We start from the raw sequence: 18,324 nt of genomic DNA, 5'->3' as shown, positions 1-18,324 counted from the left end.
GCAGACACAGCCCAATCAAAAATGATGCCAGCTGCTGCCGAGTACTGAGGTCCCTACTTGTGCCAAGCATTAACCCTCTAGTGATTGGCAGGTGGCCCTTCCGAGGGACTCAGGGGAGGGGCGGCTGGAGGGCGCTGGGTGGCGCAGCTGGGGTCATGCCTGTTTGCCCCCTGCTATGGAGAGGTTTCCATATTAACAACCAATACACCTATAACCAACAACTGAACATAACCAGTCACTCAGGATCTTTTCCATGTAAAGTAAGCCGACTCCGCGTCCTTAGCTAACATCGAGGTTCCTCTTTCTGCAAAAGTCGGGGTAAAAAGATCCCCATAATTTCACATCAGCTCCTGGCTTCATTCGGTCTTTAAACAACCATTGGTTGAGCTCTCCCTCCGGGCCAAATTCTACAGGAGGGGCTCCATATATGTCACATGCCAACCACAACTAAGGCAGACTCAGAGGGTGATGTGGGAATCGAAGGAAGGAAGGCAATAGCAGAGCTTTCCAGAGATGTACTCTCTGAGCTGGGTTTTGAAGGAAGCATAGGAGTTCAGTAGATCAGCCGAAGAAAGGACATTCCTCCAAGTGGGGAGAACGGAAGCGAAGGCAAGATGGTGGCTGACTTGGGAGGCTCATAGGACAGGACGGTGTGGGTTGACTGGCACCCTGGCACCCAGTCCCCTTCCCCAGGATGGGGGGCACTTACCTCTTGTTCTGGAGAGGCGAGTGCTGCCTCTTTCCTCAGCCTCGCTTCCTTGGACTCTTTCTCAGTCTCCCGGACCAGTTGCTTAATGAAGCCCCCTGGGATGACAGAGAAAAGGGGAGGGGGCGAAGACGGTGGAGGGCTCTTGTCCTCCTCCCGAATCTGTGTTTGCAGAAGCAAAGAAGGAAAAAGCTCAGTGAGTGAACCAGTGGGAGCAAGCAGACCTTTGAGATTTTGGCAGTGAAGCCCGGGAGGGAGCCAAGGGGGACATACATGGCCAAGCACGTGTATGAAGCAGATGGGGATGGGCATGGTTCTGGGATGCCTTGAGACAGCGCATGGAAATGGAACGCATGAGCAGCAGAGGGCACCTTGTTCTTGTGATTTCTGCCCGGACCGAATTTCCTCATTATGTGAGTTCAGCCCATCGGTTCCCTTCCTTGGCTTGGAACAGACTCAGGGAGGACCCAGTCTGTAAGGAACTTCTCCATTTTCTGAAAGGGGACAGACCCCAGGAAACCAGGCACATTCCCCACCTCAGCTTGCAGTTAAAATACCAGATTGATCACCTAAGGCACACTAGGAAGGTGGGAGGGTATGGAATGGTTTATAACCATTCCTGACCCAGGGCTGTGGCTTCTTGAGGGTCCTTACACCAGGACCCAGACAGCCAGGGGCTCCCCAGCACTGGCTCCTAAGGCTGGCAGGCTGGATGCTGGCATTTTACACCAGAAACATGGCCTCAGTCCAAGCTGGCTGGAGTTGGCGGTTGCTGAGTCTCCTGCGTGGACTGCAATGACATGGGGACTGAGACAATGGGACCTGCTCCTGCCAACTGGGCTGTATCTTTAACTGGCATCACTGTGACCACCCAGGAGGGGGCAAAAAATCTGCAGGGCCCTCTATGCTAGAGCCACACACTGGTTAAAATAAGGTCCTTATCAAGGTCCTCCTGTGTGGCTGGCAAAGACTTGGTCTCTGCAGCCCGCCTAATAGGAGGGGAATCCAGAGGGGACAGGAAAGACCAGGAAACAAAGCAGAGGCCAGGGGTTGAGGCTGGTTGATGCAGACCTCTGCCCAGGGAGAGAGAAGCAGGGAGCATGCGAGGCTGGGCTCCCACAGCCCCCACGCCTCTCCCTTCAACAGGGGCTGAAAGCCACGTCATAAGACAGAGTGAAGCTCAAGGCGCCCTCAGCGGGTGTCAGCCTCTGCTTCTGCCGTGCTGTTCTGGACGCTGCACCCAGAGCAGTCTGGGAGAGGCAAAGGCAATCAGGAGGCAGCCAGAGAGAACTTCTCCACCACCCCGCCCCTCGGGTTCCAATGCATCGAATTGTACACGAGGGTGGGATGCGCGGTGTGGGAGATGGCAGGCATCAGAGAAAGAGACAGCCCTTTGTGGTATCTTGTGAGAAGAGACGAAGGGGAAAAGAATAACAGGAAAGAAGGGCCCGTTTCCAGTTCTCCATGGTGACAGAAGGCAGGGACCACAGAAACCCATCCCCACGGCAGAAATCTGGCAGCCAACGTCTCTGTCTTCCCCCCCGCCACCCACACAAGCCCGGTGCTTGTGGAAGCCACCATGATGATCCAGACAGGACAGCTGGTCTACCCTCAGTCCCCGCCCGCCTACTGAGGAACCGGAAGAGACTGGGCAGTCATGGGAGGAGTTCAAGGAGTTCATGAACTGGGTTGGAGAAGCCATGGCTAACTAGAGTTGGCCAAGGGGAATGGAGGGGGGTGCGTGGAACACGTCACAGGGAGGGGCTGGATGCCAGATTCCCCGCTGACGCAGGAGGGGACAGCCTGGGCCACCCATGCTCTGACTTGTCCTCTGACTTGGCAGTCGGCCCCACGGCTGTTGCCTGAGCCCTGAACGTTACTTTCCTTCTGCTCCCACAGGGCGAGGCGTGATGAGATGGCCATGCTGAGGCGATGTCAGGGCTGAGATGGGATGACACGGAGCTCTTGGCTGGACAGCACAAAATGTGGCTTTATGGACACACACAGCACATGAGACAGATGGGGACACACGTGAGGGTGGGGAGAGAAGAGAGATACAGGTTAGCTCTTGCACACAGCCCTCCTCCCACCCCCACCAGCACCACGAACCAATGTCACACAGCTGGGCACAGCCCACTGGGAGGACCCCAGTCACCATGGAGGCTGCCGGCGGCTAAGTGGACAGCGTCCCCAAATCCTTTTCCCCTTGATCCCACACTTTGACTTGTCATTGAGACATAACATATGTCAGAAAATACAGAAGTATACAGCTCAGCGGCTCTTACCCAAAGACCATATCTATGTAACCAGCATCCTGATGGAGAGTAAAAGCTATCGTTTTATTTATAAGATTGGTAGATCTAACCTATGGTCATGAAGGTCGGAGCTGTCATTAGCTTTGGCCTGGAAAGGGACACAAGGGAATGTCCTGGGGTGAGGGAAATGTTGTTTATCTTGATCTGGGAGGGGGCCCCATGAGTGCATCCCACATAAAAATTCACCCACCTGTACAATTAATCCCCTGGAGGGCAATCCCATCTCAATTCAAAAATAAACAGAACAGGGGTGCTTGGCTGGCTCAGCTGGTTAAGTGTCCCAACGCCTGGTTTGGACTCAAGTCATGATCTCACGGCTCGTGAGATCGAGCCCTACACTGTGCTCAGCGAGAGGGGGTGTCTGCTTGAGATTCTCTCTCTCCCTCTCCTCCACCCCTCCCTCCCCACTCCACCCTTCACCTCTGCTCAAAGGCACTCTCTCTCTAAAAAAAAAAAAAAAAATTTAAATAAACAAAACATTCCAGTCCCCCTGACCTTGCCTCATGCCCCTTCTTAAGTTACTGTCCCCCAGAGGAGAACCACTGTCCTAACTTTGATACCATAGAATAGCGTGTTTCTCTTTTGTGAGGAAGCAGGTGGTGTCACAATCCGACCATAAGCATTAGGAAAAGACAGGCACCCTAACTGGCCCCACGCTTTGGGGGGAAACAATTTAGCATGGTTAGCCTCATACCGAAAAACTTTTTTTTTTTTTTTACAAAGGGAGCTCATTTATTGTCAACATTCCCAATATACCCAAAAAAAATTTAGAAAAGAACCCCCCAACTCAACCCCCGCCCACACACCCCCAGCATCATATTGAGAGTCTCGATAAACATTCATAACTTTTGACGTAGAAAGGCCTCTTCTGGAAAAGAAGTTTGAGGAAAGGGTCCCAAAGCAGAAACTTTCATCCCTGGGTCCCTCATAACACCCAAACCAGAGACACAACCCCGGAGTGCACTAACTAGAGAAATAAATCCCAGCCCATCTAACTTGAAGGAATGCAGCGAATCCGTTGAGAAGGTACATAGGAAACATTTTGCAACAGCTCCATGGAGCAGTCATTTCTAAGGTCAGCCGGTAAGATCTGCTCATCCGTAAGCATACAGGCGGTCAGCCGGTAAGATATGCTCATTCGTAAGCATACAGCCTCTCGGTCTTTGATGAGCTTACAGAGTTTTGCAGTGGAGACCACAATCCCATTACCCCAAGGAGACCATTCCAGACCATTTGCAGCCACTATAGTTGTACCCTCCCTTAATGCCAGGCTACCCCAAAATCTCTGTCCATTGTTATCAATTGCCCTTTTCTGGACGTCGGCTATAAATGGGATCCGAGCATCTGCGGTCTTGTTTCTGTCTGGCTTATCCCACTTTGTAAATCGTCCTTTTTTTATTATTTTTTTAAGATCTTATGTATTTATTTGACAGAGAGAGACAGTGAGAGAGGGAACACAAGCAGGGGAAGTGGGAGAGGGAGAAGCAGGCTCCCCACCGAGCAGGGATCCCCATTCAGGGCTCGATTCCAGGATCCTGGGATCATGACCTGAGCCAAAGGCAGACGCTTAACGACTGAGCCACCCAGGTGCCCCTGCAGACCACATTTGGGGCTCATCCGCGTGCCTGTGTATCAGAGCACTTTACTCCTCTCTCTTGCTAACTGGCGTTCCATTGTGCACATAGCTTGCATCTTGTTCATGGGGTCATGACAAATAGCGCTGCCACGAGCGGTCCCATAAACTTCGTGTGCCATAGGCTTCCATTTCTCTTCAGGAGATCACCGGGCGTGGCGTGGTGCTGCTAAGCCATGGGAGGGTCACGTTGTGTTTGACTCTTTAAGGACCTGCCAGGCTATTTTCCCAAGCAGCTGCCCAGTGGGCCCCCCCCCCCCCCCCCCGCCTGCAGCGTGTAAGGCTTGTTCGGGAAGCGTGCACAGGAACACTGGAAGGTACTTGCATCGTCGGATGGAGATCAGAAGGCAGAGCCCAACATCATGCACACGAAACCATCCAAAACGGGCAAAACCCAAGATACTCCACGGAAAGCGAAGAGCAGGAGGAAATACGCCAAGATCTTGGTGGAAGTGGTCATAAACGAAGGGATGGGTGTCTGCTCCTCCTCCTCCTTCTGACTATTCTCACTTCGTGCTGGGCGTGCCTTCGGAGTGGTGTCCCGACCCCTCTCAGCCCCATGCTGGAAGATGTCCCCCCTTCTCATCATCCCAGAGTTTCCAAAGCCCTGTCTGGCCTTCAAGTAGCCACTTTCAGTGACTTATCTGTATGATGGCTTTGCACAGAGTTCAAGGTGATTCCGCCCACTGCTTATCTTGGAAGCTTGAGAGGCAGACCTGGGGGCAGGGACGGGTTGGGCTGGAGGCAGCTCCCACCCACTCCCACCATCTCTCGGGAGCCCGCTAAGGCCACTTCTTTCCAACTCCACCTTCTGTGACGTCACTTTAACCGCTAAGAAGTTGGCTCTGGGAGGGTTTATGTCCCAGAAACTGGCAAATGCGTCAGATCAGGGCTTTGGTTCCAAGAGCTGCCCATTAAATGTTTACCCTCACACACACACACGCGCGCGCGCGCGCACACACACACACACACACACACACACACACACACCCCTGTGGGGTCTGGGCAAGAGGAAATCTCAAGATCCAAAGATCCAAGAAGGGACATTTCAGCTCTGATGAGGTCATGAACCAATGAGGAGACCCTGGGAACATGTCCCAGTGCAAAGAGCCAAGTCTTTGCCTTGAGAAAAAATTCCCCACCATGTGGACTCCCCGGCTCACGAGACAGAGGAAGCTGGAGAGTGCGCGTAAGGTGAGATCCCTGGGGGTGGGGGGACCCTAGGGAGGCCCCCAAGTGACTCACAGCCAGAGTCCGCTCTGCTGCGCGCCTGGAAAATAGAGCCCAGGTTATGAATAGCCCTGACGTGAGGTAGATACCCTGTCCACTGTCCTCTCCCCTTCCCATCCAGCCCAGGCCTGGCCAGCCCAGTGGCTGCTTCCCAAGGATCGTCCTCAGCTTCAAGGCTCCAGGGAGAATCCTGGCTGTCAGTGTGGGCTGTCCTCAGCCCAGGGCTGCTGGCCTGCCCAGAGGTTCCACAGCACAGGGGGACAACAAGAGGGAGCTCCATGTGGGGCCATCACTCCTCACGTCTGGCCCCTCGGAGGCACCAGGCCAGTCCCAGTGACCCAGGGCCAGGAGCCAATGCCACTGGGGAGGCTTTGTCAAGCCTTAATTTAAGTAAGTGTTCTTATCACCACGGTCCCTTCCAGGCCTAAAACTCACACCTGCCCCATCAGCTGCCATTTAAAGCGATGAGGAAGCCCCAGATGCTCAGAAGCCATGGTATAACATCTTCAGTCACCCCTTAGGAGTGGGGGAGGCTGGGGAAAGGAAGGGTGATCCCCAAAGCCAGGGACAGCTTGACACAGTTTTTCATGAATGCATGCTGGATCTGAGGGGCTCCATGAGACCCTCAAGGCTTTCCCTCTCACCCCCCAAATGTCTAGTCCTAACACAGAGGTCAGCCTTTCAGTGACTTCCCCTCTCTCAAAGAACAAACTCCCAAGTCTTTATGAGGCTCAGGTGGCCCCCACAACCATCTGCCCTAATGCCTCTGCCTCTTGCTCCTCCTCAGCAGTGACATTGACCTCTTGCAGGCACCTTCTACACAGGTTCCCACCTCAGGGCCTTTGCACATTCTGTTCCCTCGGCTCCAGATGCTTTTCCTTCCACGTGGTAAGTCTTTGCTCAGAGTCACCCTGTCACTGATACTGCTTCACTGTTTAAATGAAGGCATAGCTCCAATCCCTCCCACCCCATCCCTACCCTACCCTGAGATTGCCCATCATTTTATCCTGTACTCCCTCCCGACCCACCCTGCCACTGCAATTTATGGCTAATTTACCAATGTCCATCATGCTACAGATTTTTTGTTGTTGTTATTTTCTGACTCACCCTGCAGAGGATGGCCCTATGAGGGCTAGAATTTCCAACTGTTATGTCCTCTTATGTGGCTCCAGTGCCTAGGACAGTGCCTGGCACATACTTAGCTCTCAGCAAATGTTTGTTGAATGAATGTAGAAACTCAAGAACAGGTAATGAAGAGGAGTGTGGCTGAGAAGGGACAGAGGAGGACCTTGGCAGCAAGACTGTGATGTAGATTTCTGACGTCCTCCTGTGCTGTCTGTGTCCATGGTGGGGGGAGGGGTGGCACAGGGGGCAGCCGCATGTTATCATGGCCCAAGTTCATGTCCTGCCACCGCCACTACCCTGGGGAAACCCAGGAAATTCTCCGAGCCCTATAACAAGAGGAGGACACCTATATACTGAGCAGGTTCTTAATCACTAGTAATTTCCCTCAATCATATTTTTCATTTTTATTTGACTCTATGGGTCAAGGCTGGCCTGGAGAACCCAGCCCAGGATAATTCTCCAGCATTAAGGGAGAAGCTACTACATGCCTAGCAATGAGATAGATCCTTACACCCAAATTGCCCCCAGTTCCCCTTCAATTCCTACTGGAACTAGAATTTATTTATTTTAAAAGTCATTATCATGTTCATTCCCACAACAGCACCATGTGGTTGGCATCCCTCCCATAGAGCAAACAGTGACTCAGAGAGGTAAAGGCACTTGCCCAGGGTCACCCAGCAAAAAGCTCAAGCTGAGTCCCCTCCCCACTCCCCGACACATCCCACGCCTCCCACCCACGCTCTGCTCCCATCTCAGCCCCAGGCTGGTGGTGAGAATCAAGGGCCAATCTGGGGCTACCAGATTGGGGCTTGGAGGTCCCCTAGGTTGGGGAACCTACCTGGGTTGAAGAATCCCAGAAGGTTAGTTCAAGAAGGTACATCCTCAGGTAGCTGGGGGTATGCTCTATTTGGTCAGTATCTGTTGGGTGTTAGTCACAGCGCTGGATCTGTCATAGTTTGAGGAGCAAGGGGGTTCAAGATCACACAGGAAGGAATGGGATGACCTCATTGGCTAACCTGCTACTTCTGCTCAATGCTGAGATCTCAGCCCTTAAACCCTGGAAGGGAGGCAACAAAAGCTAGACCACTGATGACAGGCCGCCACGAAGATCTGGGCATGGCTCTGTGCTGAGAATGTGAGTGGTCATGTCACGACTCCCACAAGGCACCCTGTTCTGAGGTGGGTTCTGTGAGCGACCCCATATCAGAGGGAGGGCAAGTGCCTTGCTTCCAGCCAGTAGGAGCACAGCTGGCGGGGGTGCAAAGGAAGGTGCCCCAAGCTGGGTATTATCCATTCACCCCTTCAGACCCATCCTCCACCCCTTCCACCTTCTGGCTTCCAGGTGGGCCCAAGTTCAGGGAATCACCCAGTGGCGGAGATCAGAGGGCACCTGCGCTCTTAGCTCTCGGCTCTCAGATCTTCCTGCTGGGTGCCCACAGGCTGGCTGCCTCCCTCCCTCAAAGGTGCCCTCCCAAAGTCCCTTCTCCTGTCCTGGCCTGGTGGCATCTCCCCCACCCAATCGCCTACCCCCAGGCCTCTTCAGTCCTGAAGGAGAGAAGAGCTCCTCCTGTTGCTGGTCCAGCACGCCGTGCTCGGGTGAGGTCTGCAGTTTCCCATAAAAGGCCGATAGGAAGCTGGTCAAGGACTGAGGTCACAGGGTCTCCCTTGCAACTACTCAGCTCTGCCTTTGCACCCCAGAAGTAGTCCTGGGTGATATGTAAGTGAAGGGGCGTGGCTATTTCAATGCAACTTCATTTTTTAAACCAGGCAGAGAGCTGGTTTTGGTCCTGGCCAAATCGGGAAGGAGGAGGTCAAAGTTCCAACATTCATACCACAAGTTTTCTGAGGACCCCCAGAAGCTCTCTTTCTTCATCCCTTCTTCCTAGGCAGCCAGGTCTGGAGCCATTCCCCGGATGGAAGGGCCCGGAGTATGCAGGTTGCTGGGGAAGGGAAGAGTGGAGGCGTGGTTCTTCTATCTGGGCTTCCTAACATTCCACTTCCTTCTTTAGCCTGCTCTGTGCTCTGGGGTACTGATCACTAGGGTTGCAGACCCCAGGGCTCCCTGGCTCTCTGGCCTCCTGTTGAATTTGGTTAACAGAAGGCTCTGGGAGGAGACCTGCATATGGGAGGGACTAGAGGTAGGGTCTGTATCGCCCTACCTGTCCTGCTTCCTCCATCTCGGGCCCCAGTTTTGGCAAAGACTGTTTCTTCATCTATACCCATAAGCCCCTTGGAGCGGTCCCTCTTCAGGGACAGACTGCCATTAGCCCCCAGGCTCCTCTATTAACCGTCTCTGCCTTGCAACCGGCCCAGTGCTAGGAACCCACCACCACTCATCCCCCGCTTCATCGGTTTCCTTAACCCTGCACACACCTCTTGGAAGAGTTCCTTCATTAAAAAATCTCTCCACATTACCAGCTGGGTATGCTGTCGCCGAGTGGGACCCTAGCCAATACAGCCAGGGGGCAAGTAGGTTTCAACTCATGCATTAATTCTGACAGATGGTTAGTTGCCTCCTGGGGTGATATATGGGAAGGACTCTGAGCTTTTATCTGGGCTCAGTGGAAGAGAATGCTCTGATTGATTATTAATGTCTGTCCCGGGCATGGAAGGAGGGAATTAGATACCACTGCTACCTATTTGCCAGCTGTAGGCTTAAGGGACAAAGTGACTCTCTTGATTCATGCATGATGCAGCCAAGCCCACCCAGACCTAGAGTATGAGGGCCACAGAGCCACGTAGTAATGAAGAGAGACTTTGCCCAACACAGAGACACCCTCCCCTCCTCAGAGCAAGGGAAACCCACAGCTGCCAAGTAGTTCATTATCCTAGAAGATGAGAAGAGAGGGTAGGGGAGGTGACGAATGAGAAAAAGGGAGGTTAGCAGTAGGAAATAGAGAGAGTGAAGAGGAAGGGAGGGAGGGAACAGCAGGGGAGGCATTGATGGAGAAGTTAGGGAAACAGGGGGTCGAGAATGCAATGCCCTGCCCACTGTCCACTCTCAGAGAGCCTCAGAGGACCAGCCCTGCTCACAAGGAATCTCCTGGATGGAAAATCAACGAATCCTTGCTTGGTCATACCCAGTGATGAGGAGCTCATTACTAAATAAGACGTTCGGGGTCTGCTCTCACTTTGCTTTTTTTCTTTGAAACCAGAGCTGCAAAGCCCTCAGAGGCCATAGAACCCACCTTCTCTGATCCTGGCACACAACGAGGGTCCTCATCTCCCTGTTCCCTGGGATCTGCCACCTTTTCCTCCTACCCACAGAGTTGCCTTGTCAGGACAGCCACATGCGGGCCCCAGTTCTCTTCTCTGGAGTGGCAGATAAGGTTTTCCATGTGACCCGTATGGGATCTGCCCCCAATTTTCTCATCTGAAGCCTTCAACCATTTCTCAGGTTAGAAATTTCTCACGGCTCCCAGAACCTTCAGAACGCTGGCCACTGTCCCCTGGAAGTTTTCTAGATGATTCTCTGCAACAGAGTGGACACTTCCGTTCACAAAGGCTGGTTGGGGTGAACAGCGGATCTCCTGTCCCTTGGTGGGCTCACCTCCCCTTTGGAGGTCTCACAGCTAACCTCAGGCCTCACCTGCCTTCCGTGGCCTCTCTTAGGGCTGCAGTCCCGCCACCTGTCAAATGGGGGCGCCAGCCTTTCTTGTCCATTTCACAAGGCGGTGGGATTACTGGATGCTCTGTACACCTGTGAGCCGTGACATTCCCAGCATCCCTATCCCCCATTGTCCCCAGTCTTTCAGGTTCCTGGACCCAATTCCAACTGCAGGGGGCATTCCCCACACAACACCAGCAGGGTGATCAAGAGTCAACTCCATTCACCTCAATTCTGACACCATCTACTGGAGACAGCTTGACATTCTGCAGGTAAAGGGCTCAGTCCCACAAGACCACCCTCCACTTCGGACACCAGTCCTGAATCCAAGTTGTCACCTGTGTTTCTGACCACCTCTGGCTATAAATCAGAAATTCCCATGACCCCCATCTTGGTTCTGATACATTTGCCAGAACAGCTCAGAACTCAGAGAAAGTTTCACTCCCCAAATCACCCATTTATTATTAAGGGATAGAAGTCAGGATGGAAGAGATACTCAGGGCAGGGGATGGGGAAAGGGTGGGGGGCCCCAGGCCTGATCCAGAGGGCACCACTCTCCCCAAATTTCCATATGTTCATCAACCAGGAGTTCTCCGAACACTATCCTTTTGGGGTTTCATGGAGACTTTGTTACATAGGTAAGATGGATGAAATCATGGGGCATTGGTGACTGAACTCAGTCTCTCGCCCCTCTCCTGCCTCAGAGGTCAGGGGTAGGTTCCAATCCTCTAATCCCATGGTTGTCTCCACCGGCCCCCAGCCCCCTGATTTCAAAAATCATGGTGTGAGCATTAACAAAAGCCACCTTTATCACTCTCAAGACTTAAGGAATTCCAATGGTTTCAGAGCTGTGAGCTCTGAACCATGAAGAAAAACCAAATATTTATAAGAAATATATTTTGGTCATCTGAATATGGCACCCAGGCCCATTAAATTCTGCAAAAGCTCCGCACCTCAGGGGCTGACAAGCCAGAACCCACCTGCCCCCTGACCCCTTGCCTCGACCCACAAATCAAGCAGTGAGTGTTTCTTGGAGAAATGAACAGAGAAAAGTCTGGGTCCCTCCAGCACATCACCACTCCCCTCTCCATATCTGTGGTTGTCCCACTGACGGGCCCCATGCCCTTGCCAGCCACCATATAGCCTGATGAGATGCTGGACCTTACAGACCAGCCTCCTGGCCTCATGCAGGGACAGCCAACAAAGTCTCTCCTTCATGCCAGCACCAGCTGATCTGCAGTTGGGCACTGCCTGGAGTGTTACATTGAGAATGATCCTGCACTAGCAGAAAGGCATATGGTGATCGACTAGTAATGCCTGCCATGAGCACAGGAAGGGCTAGGGTTGGTAGGTCTGCCAAGTATTGGCCGTTTGCCGTCTGGTGTTCTGCTGGCTGCAGTGAAGCAAGAAGCTGGTCACACTTCTGCCGGGGGAGTGGGGGGCTCCCCTGACCGCTTATAGGGTCCAGTGCCCCATCGATGGGCTATCTTCCTACCCCTGCTATGTTGCCCTCTGGAGCTAGGCTGTCAAATAGAGCAGCCCCTAGCCACACGTGATTTAAATGACTGAAATGATTGAAAAGGAACTCCAAGGAAAACATCACCTTCCAGGTCACACTGGCCATATTTCAAATGCTCAATAGCCACAGTTGGCCAGCAGCTACCATAGTGGACAGGACAAGTACAGAATATTTCTATCCTTGCAGAAGCTTTATTGGATCACACTAGATTGGATCAGTGGTTTTCAGTAGGTGTGATTGTGCCCATCAGTGGACGTTGGCAATGCCTGAAGACATTTTTGGATGTCACAGCTAGAGTGGGGGGGGGGCGGTTTGCTAGGGGTATCCACCATGGAGAGGCCAGGGATGCTTCCAAACATCCTAAAGAACAGCTATCCCACCCCGCACCACACACAACAAAGAATCATCCAGACCCAAATGTCAGTAGTGGGTTGGTTGAGATACCCTTCTCTAAAAAGTCCCTATCCAGCAGAGAGAAGCATTTGGGGTTTAGAAACAAGGGCAAAATGGTCTTGGTTTGAATAATAAATAGCAAAGAATGATAATAGATAAAAAAGAGAGAGAGAGAGCTGACCCACCATTGACAAAAGAGAAGAAATTCCTGGATCCATCACCACTTAGTAGCTCTGTGCCCTTGGGCAGTCACAAACCCTCTCTGATTCTCAATTTCCTCATCAGAAAAACTGACACTGCAGTAGCCCCTTCCAAAGGATTATCAGTGGATCCAGTGTGATCATGAGTGTGAATGGGCTTTGTTACCTGTCCGTGTGGAACAGTATGGCGCAATTTACTAGCAAAGCTCCCGTTGTTTGTTACAGTAGACCAAAGATACAGTCTCCAGCGGAACAGCAGAGTCCCGGTTTCATTTCATTCTGCACGACCTTGGGGGCACTTAAACCTCGAAATCCCACTTCTTGATCTGTAAAATGGGGCTGATAACTCATGCACAAACTCACAGGGATATCCAGCACTGATGAGACATTTAATCCCATTGAGCAAGTGCGTCTCGCTCTCGCTCTCTCGCTCTCGCTCTCTCAACTCAACAGCTAATCCGGTTGCCCTCCATGAAATTGAAACTCAAGCCCCAGCTGGTTCCCACAAAACAGCTGAAAATGCATTCAGTCTTTTATGGGCTAAGAAAAATTCCTTTGGGACCCCGGCCCTCGAAATTCCTGTTTCCCTGAGTGTGGGTATTGGCCAGGTATTTGGTGAACCCACATTGCAAATTCTGGAGGATCCTTCCTTCATTGCCAGAGACTGTAGTTCTTAAAGGGAATGAAGCATTCGGGAGAGGCTCAGTGCGAAGCAGGGCAGGAAAGGAAAATCTCGGAGCTGGGGGAGTCCTGTCCAGGGGGAGGTGATTCAGATGAAGCTGATGGTGCCGTTGGATCCTTCAGACTGACTGATGGGTCTGTGTGTGTGTGTATGTGTGTGTGAGAGAGAGAGAGAGAGAGAGAGAAACAGACAGACAGATATCTGCCTTGGTAGTAATGCAATGCCCACCGTCCCGTGAGCTCTCATCCCAGAGACATTGTTCGGTGAATAAAGATCATATTTGTTGACCTCTGTTGACTTAAGACATACAATTTAATCCTTTCCTTTGAGGCTTGGATGATACTGAGGGAGAAGGCTTTGGGGGCAGAGGTAATAGGGAAAATAGGGCTTTTAGTCCCAAAATGAGGAGCCCTAGGCTGGTCCCCAGTGCCAGCCTTGAGGGCAGGGACTGGCTGTTCTAAAGCCACTGCTGACACTGCAAATCTGTGTGTCCTTGAGCAAGCTGCTTCCCCTCTCTGTGCCACAGACCGGATTGGGTCTGACAGCACCCAGGGGCCCTCCCATTGTCTCAAGCTCACTTTGCCCCTTTCTCAAACCATTCCATTTCACACAGTTTCACACGGTGCAAGGGTACCACGAAGAGACACGAGGAATTGTAAACACATGTCATTAAGTGAAAGCAGGCAATCTGTAAAGGCCCCACTGCTGTCTGATTCCAAGCATACGATACTCTGGAAGAAAGCACCACTATGGAGAGAGTAAAAAGATCCATGGTTGCCCGGGGTTGGGAGGAGTGAGGGATGAGCAGACGGAGCACGGAGGACAGGGAAGGCCCTCCGTATGCTACGGCAACGATGGGTCCATTTTGCCATCTGTCCAAACCCCTAGAATGTCTGCCACTGAGAATGAGCCTCGACATCAACTATGGACTCCGGGTAACAACGGTGTGTCCCTGCAGGCTCACCCACTGGGTCAGTTGTCCCACTCGGGCTTGGGATGTGGAGAGTGGGGAGAGGCTATTCATGTGTGGGGACACGGGGTACATGGGAAATCTCTGTACCTGTCCCCCAATTATGCTGTGGACCTGAAATGGCTCTAGAAAATAAAGTTAATTAATGAAAAGAATTAGCAGGAATTAATATCGCATGGCATGTTGACGAACTGGAATTAAAATGTAAACTTAAAAGCAAATCAAGGAAAGGCCGTACACCACAGCGACCAACCACCTGCGTAAAAGGCACCATTCGCGGGCACCTGGGTGGCCCAGTGGGTGAAGCGCCGTGCTCTTGGTTTCAGCTCAGGTTGTGCGTGATCTCAGGGTCATGAGATCGAGCCCTATGTTGGGCTCTGTGCTCGGTGTGGCATCTGCTTGGGATTCTTTCTCCCTCCCCCTTTGTGCCTCCTGCTCATGCCTTCCCTGCCCCCCACTCCATTCTCTAAAATAAATAAATAAACTTTTTCTTTTTTTTTTAAAGAGAGAGACAAAGTGACCATTCAGACAGTTGTCTCTAACCACCAAGTAAGCCAGGCCCCACCGAAGGGCTGTCTCATCGTGGCCCAGTAGAAACAACCAGAGTTCTCATTCTCTGGCAGCGCCAGGAAGTCTCTTCGCTTTGTGGCCTTCTGTTCTCATCCTGAAATGCCACCAGAAGGGCTCAGTCTTTCTCCCCTGGGTGCCACCGGCCTTCAGATATTTTGCAAGAATGAGGCCTGAGCAGCCCCCTCTAGGTTTTCTCAGCTCACGCCTGAGGAAAGGCGGGTCTCCAGCTTCAGTGGGCCCCGGAGCCTCCTATGAGGTATGAAATCTGTGGGTTTCTGGGCTCCTGCCCCCAAGACAGGGGGCCAGATCTCAGGCAAGCTGGGGAATCTGCGCTTTGGAAGGCCCCCAGCGAAGGCTGACGGCCCACACTTGGAGAAATGCTGCCCCAGAGGTTGGGTCCTGGAAGACGGCTCCACAATAGGACCACCCAACACCCTCAGGTTTGGAAGGGGACACCAAAGCTGGGGAGTGACTTGTCTGAGGTCACCGAGTCGGCAGAGCCCAAGCTGGGCAACTCAAGGTGACCAGGCCTGTGTGCAGGGGGCCCCAAATACTGACTCACTGGGGACAGGCAGCCCCTCAGAAGTCAGGAGACTGAGAGACTCTGCTTTTGCTCTTCCTCCTTCTCTCCCCACCCCCAGGTCTCCTCTTTCTGTCATATTCGAGAACTCATCCATAGCCTACTCGACCCAGATCTTCCTCGAGCCCACCCTGGACCTATCACGCAGAGACGGGAGAACACAGCTCGGGTCAGCAGCAAAATCAAGACGCAAGAACCTACCACCATGTCGGACACGGGAAGCTCGCGTGGGCCCCTCCTGAGCTGGATTCTTAAAAATGGTAGGCATCTTCCTGGCTGGCCACAAAGAAAAAGGAACAGCCCACATTTCCAGACCCTGCGGGATGGGAGCCCAGGCCTCTGCCAGCTCAGGGCCAGACTGGACTTTATCCCCCCAGCCGCCTCTAGCAGAAACCCTGCACCGAGGCCCTGAGGCCCGGAGGTCCCGGCCCCACCGGGCAAGCCAGATAAAGCCGGTCCTGGGACGGACTGAGGATCACGTCAGCGCCGCCTGAAACCCAAGCTTTGTCTTCCAACCAGCGCGCCCCTCCCCCACCATGCACATGCTTATTGAAAATAAAAGGCCACCACCACGAAGGCTTGTCCTTGCCAGGGTGGGGAACTTGGCCCCAGAAGAGTCGGCTGCCTGACCATAAACTGACAACCTGTGAAGCAGAAACCACGGGTAGGGGAGAGAAAAATAGGAACCGCGATCGTGGCGGGGCTGAGATTACACCCCGGAAGGTATCTAGGACTCTAAATGCAGATTTAAAAATGATTAGCAGATGGCTGGGGCCCGACAGACAAGGATGTCAGAAGTGTCTGTTCACCCCAGCATTTTGTTCTAAAAAAATCCTGCCACTTAAGACTCTTTGTTTTCTAAGCAGGCCGTACAGGCCGTCGGAGGCCGTCCAGCTAGAGTGGCCCCAAGACGGAAGACCGCAGGTCCCAACGCGTGCTGCCCCAGTCCCCTAAAAGCACATTCTGGAAAATAATGCCCGTCAGCTCCCAAGGTGCCCCTCGTAAAAACTCATCCCACTGTACCTTCTTTGTGCAAGGCCACGGGTCACGGGAAACACAGCGGCCTGAGAGCTCTCCCCCGGGGGCAGCGCAGAGACCCCACCAAGCCCGGACAGCGGGGGCGAAGGAGAAATGTCAGGAACACCCTCACACACATCCCCTTCCCTGACTGCTCCTCCCCGTCCTCCCCACACCCTCCCTCTGCGCCAATGTGACGGCAGCAGCTGAGCCGACAAGTCATTTCTAAAATTAGCCGGTGAGCCCCAGGTCTGGCCAGGAGACGACAGCCTGGGGTGGCCGCAGACCAGGCATCGGACAGCATGGACATATTTGGTGGCGCGGAGCAGGGGAGGGGACAGCACATTGTCACCCGTCACCCCTGTCCCCGACAGGCCTGACCCACACTGATAACCGGAGGCCGCGGGGGTTGGGGAGGAGGGGAGCGTGTCTCTGCCTTCCAGCTGGACTCAGGGGGAAAAACAACTTGAGCCAGTTCTGGTGTCTCTTGGTAAACAATCAATGCGTGAAAACATGTGTCACCCACCAGGTACTCCCACCTACGGGCTTTATACTGACCTCATTCACTATTCCTGACAGCCCTGCTCAAGGTAAGGGTTTCCCCACTCTCGTTTGACCGACGGGGCATGGAATGAGGCACAGAAATGTCAACCAGCTGGCCCAAGGCGGTGGGAAACCAGGATTTGAATCCAGGCAGTGCTGGCTCCAGAGCGCACAGTCGCAAATGCTGCGGCAAACAGGGCACTATAAAAAGTACCGTGTCCACAGCCCAGAAGGAGAAAAGTAAGGACGTCGATAGGTTAAGAACATCACAGGAGTCCACACAGCTAGCGAGGGACTCGGATCTAGATCTTTCTGATTCCTAAAGCCAGGGTCATTCCATTCAAACAAGGCATGCTGCTTCTCTTTAGAAACATTTTAACCAGAAGAACACGTTGTTACTTTTCCATCCCTCCTGCTGATACAGCAAGATACTCTCAAGCTACTCCCTTCCTTCCAGGGACCAAGATTCAGTATTTTATTGGAAGTTCGTGGAAACAGTTTCCTTTGGATAATGAAACGTGAACTCACCTCCTGGCGCTAAAACCAGCCTCCTGGCATTTTGCTGTCCTGTTAATCTTGTCTATCTTTCCATGGCGCTTGGTCCTATGCGGTGGGGTGGACACGTAGAAATGACTCCAAGTCTCTGTCAGTCTGCACCTGCAACACTGTTTACGTTGACTTGAAGGGCACTCGGTCCCGAGGGCCCCTGGCATGTCTGCTTATTCCCCTGGGAAATGTGGTGCTGAAAAATTCACCCGAAGACCAAGTATCACTCTGCCCGCGCTGTGATTTAGGGCAGGTCTTGTAAGTGTCATTTTGTTCCTCTGGCTGAGCATTTGCCTGCTGGTCTCCAGGCTTTGCTCCCCAGGGGGCAGGACAGGATAAGAAAGTAAAGGCCCTCTTACCAAGGCCCCCCAGGGAAATTGGCCCCATTTGGCTTGGACAGTCCAGGCGGAAGCAGGTTCATGGGGACACAGACTAAGGAACCATAGGCATGTGCACCTGTCCCAGGGTGGTCAATTTCTCCCCCTGGAGACCTGGCCTCATCTTCAGCCGGTCAGTTTTGGATCCACAAAATGGCCAAGCGACGGATTGTGATATATTTTTTGTTTTGTTTTGCTTTGTTTTTAAAGATTTTATCTATTTGAGAGAGGAGAGCATGAACACAAGTAGGGGTGGGGTTAGGGCAGAGGGAAAGAGGGAAGCAGGCTGAGTGGGGAGCCTGGCTCAGGAC

At 52.8% G+C, this 18,324-nt stretch overlaps 1 protein-coding gene across 1 annotated transcript in view; it reads right to left on the bottom strand.

Moving 5' to 3' along the window:
* Positions 1-16,661, bottom strand: part of MYO18B (myosin XVIIIB) — a gene marked incomplete at its 5' end in the record, with an annotated part of 249,320 nt that extends 232,659 nt beyond the window's left edge. Inside the window, 2 exons of the mRNA XM_046025552.1 lie at positions 710-868; positions 16,554-16,661. Coding sequence (XP_045881508.1) covers positions 710-868; positions 16,554-16,661 — 267 coding nt within the window. The remainder of the gene's footprint in view (positions 1-709; positions 869-16,553) is intronic.
* Positions 16,662-18,324: the final 1,663 nt, after the last annotated feature.

This window comes from Meles meles, chromosome 12 (assembly GCF_922984935.1).
Source record: "Meles meles chromosome 12, mMelMel3.1 paternal haplotype, whole genome shotgun sequence".
In the NCBI taxonomy this organism is placed as follows: Eukaryota; Metazoa; Chordata; class Mammalia; order Carnivora; family Mustelidae; genus Meles; species Meles meles.
The sequence above is the reverse complement of the archived record's forward strand: the minus strand, read 5'-3'. Positions and strand labels throughout refer to the sequence as shown.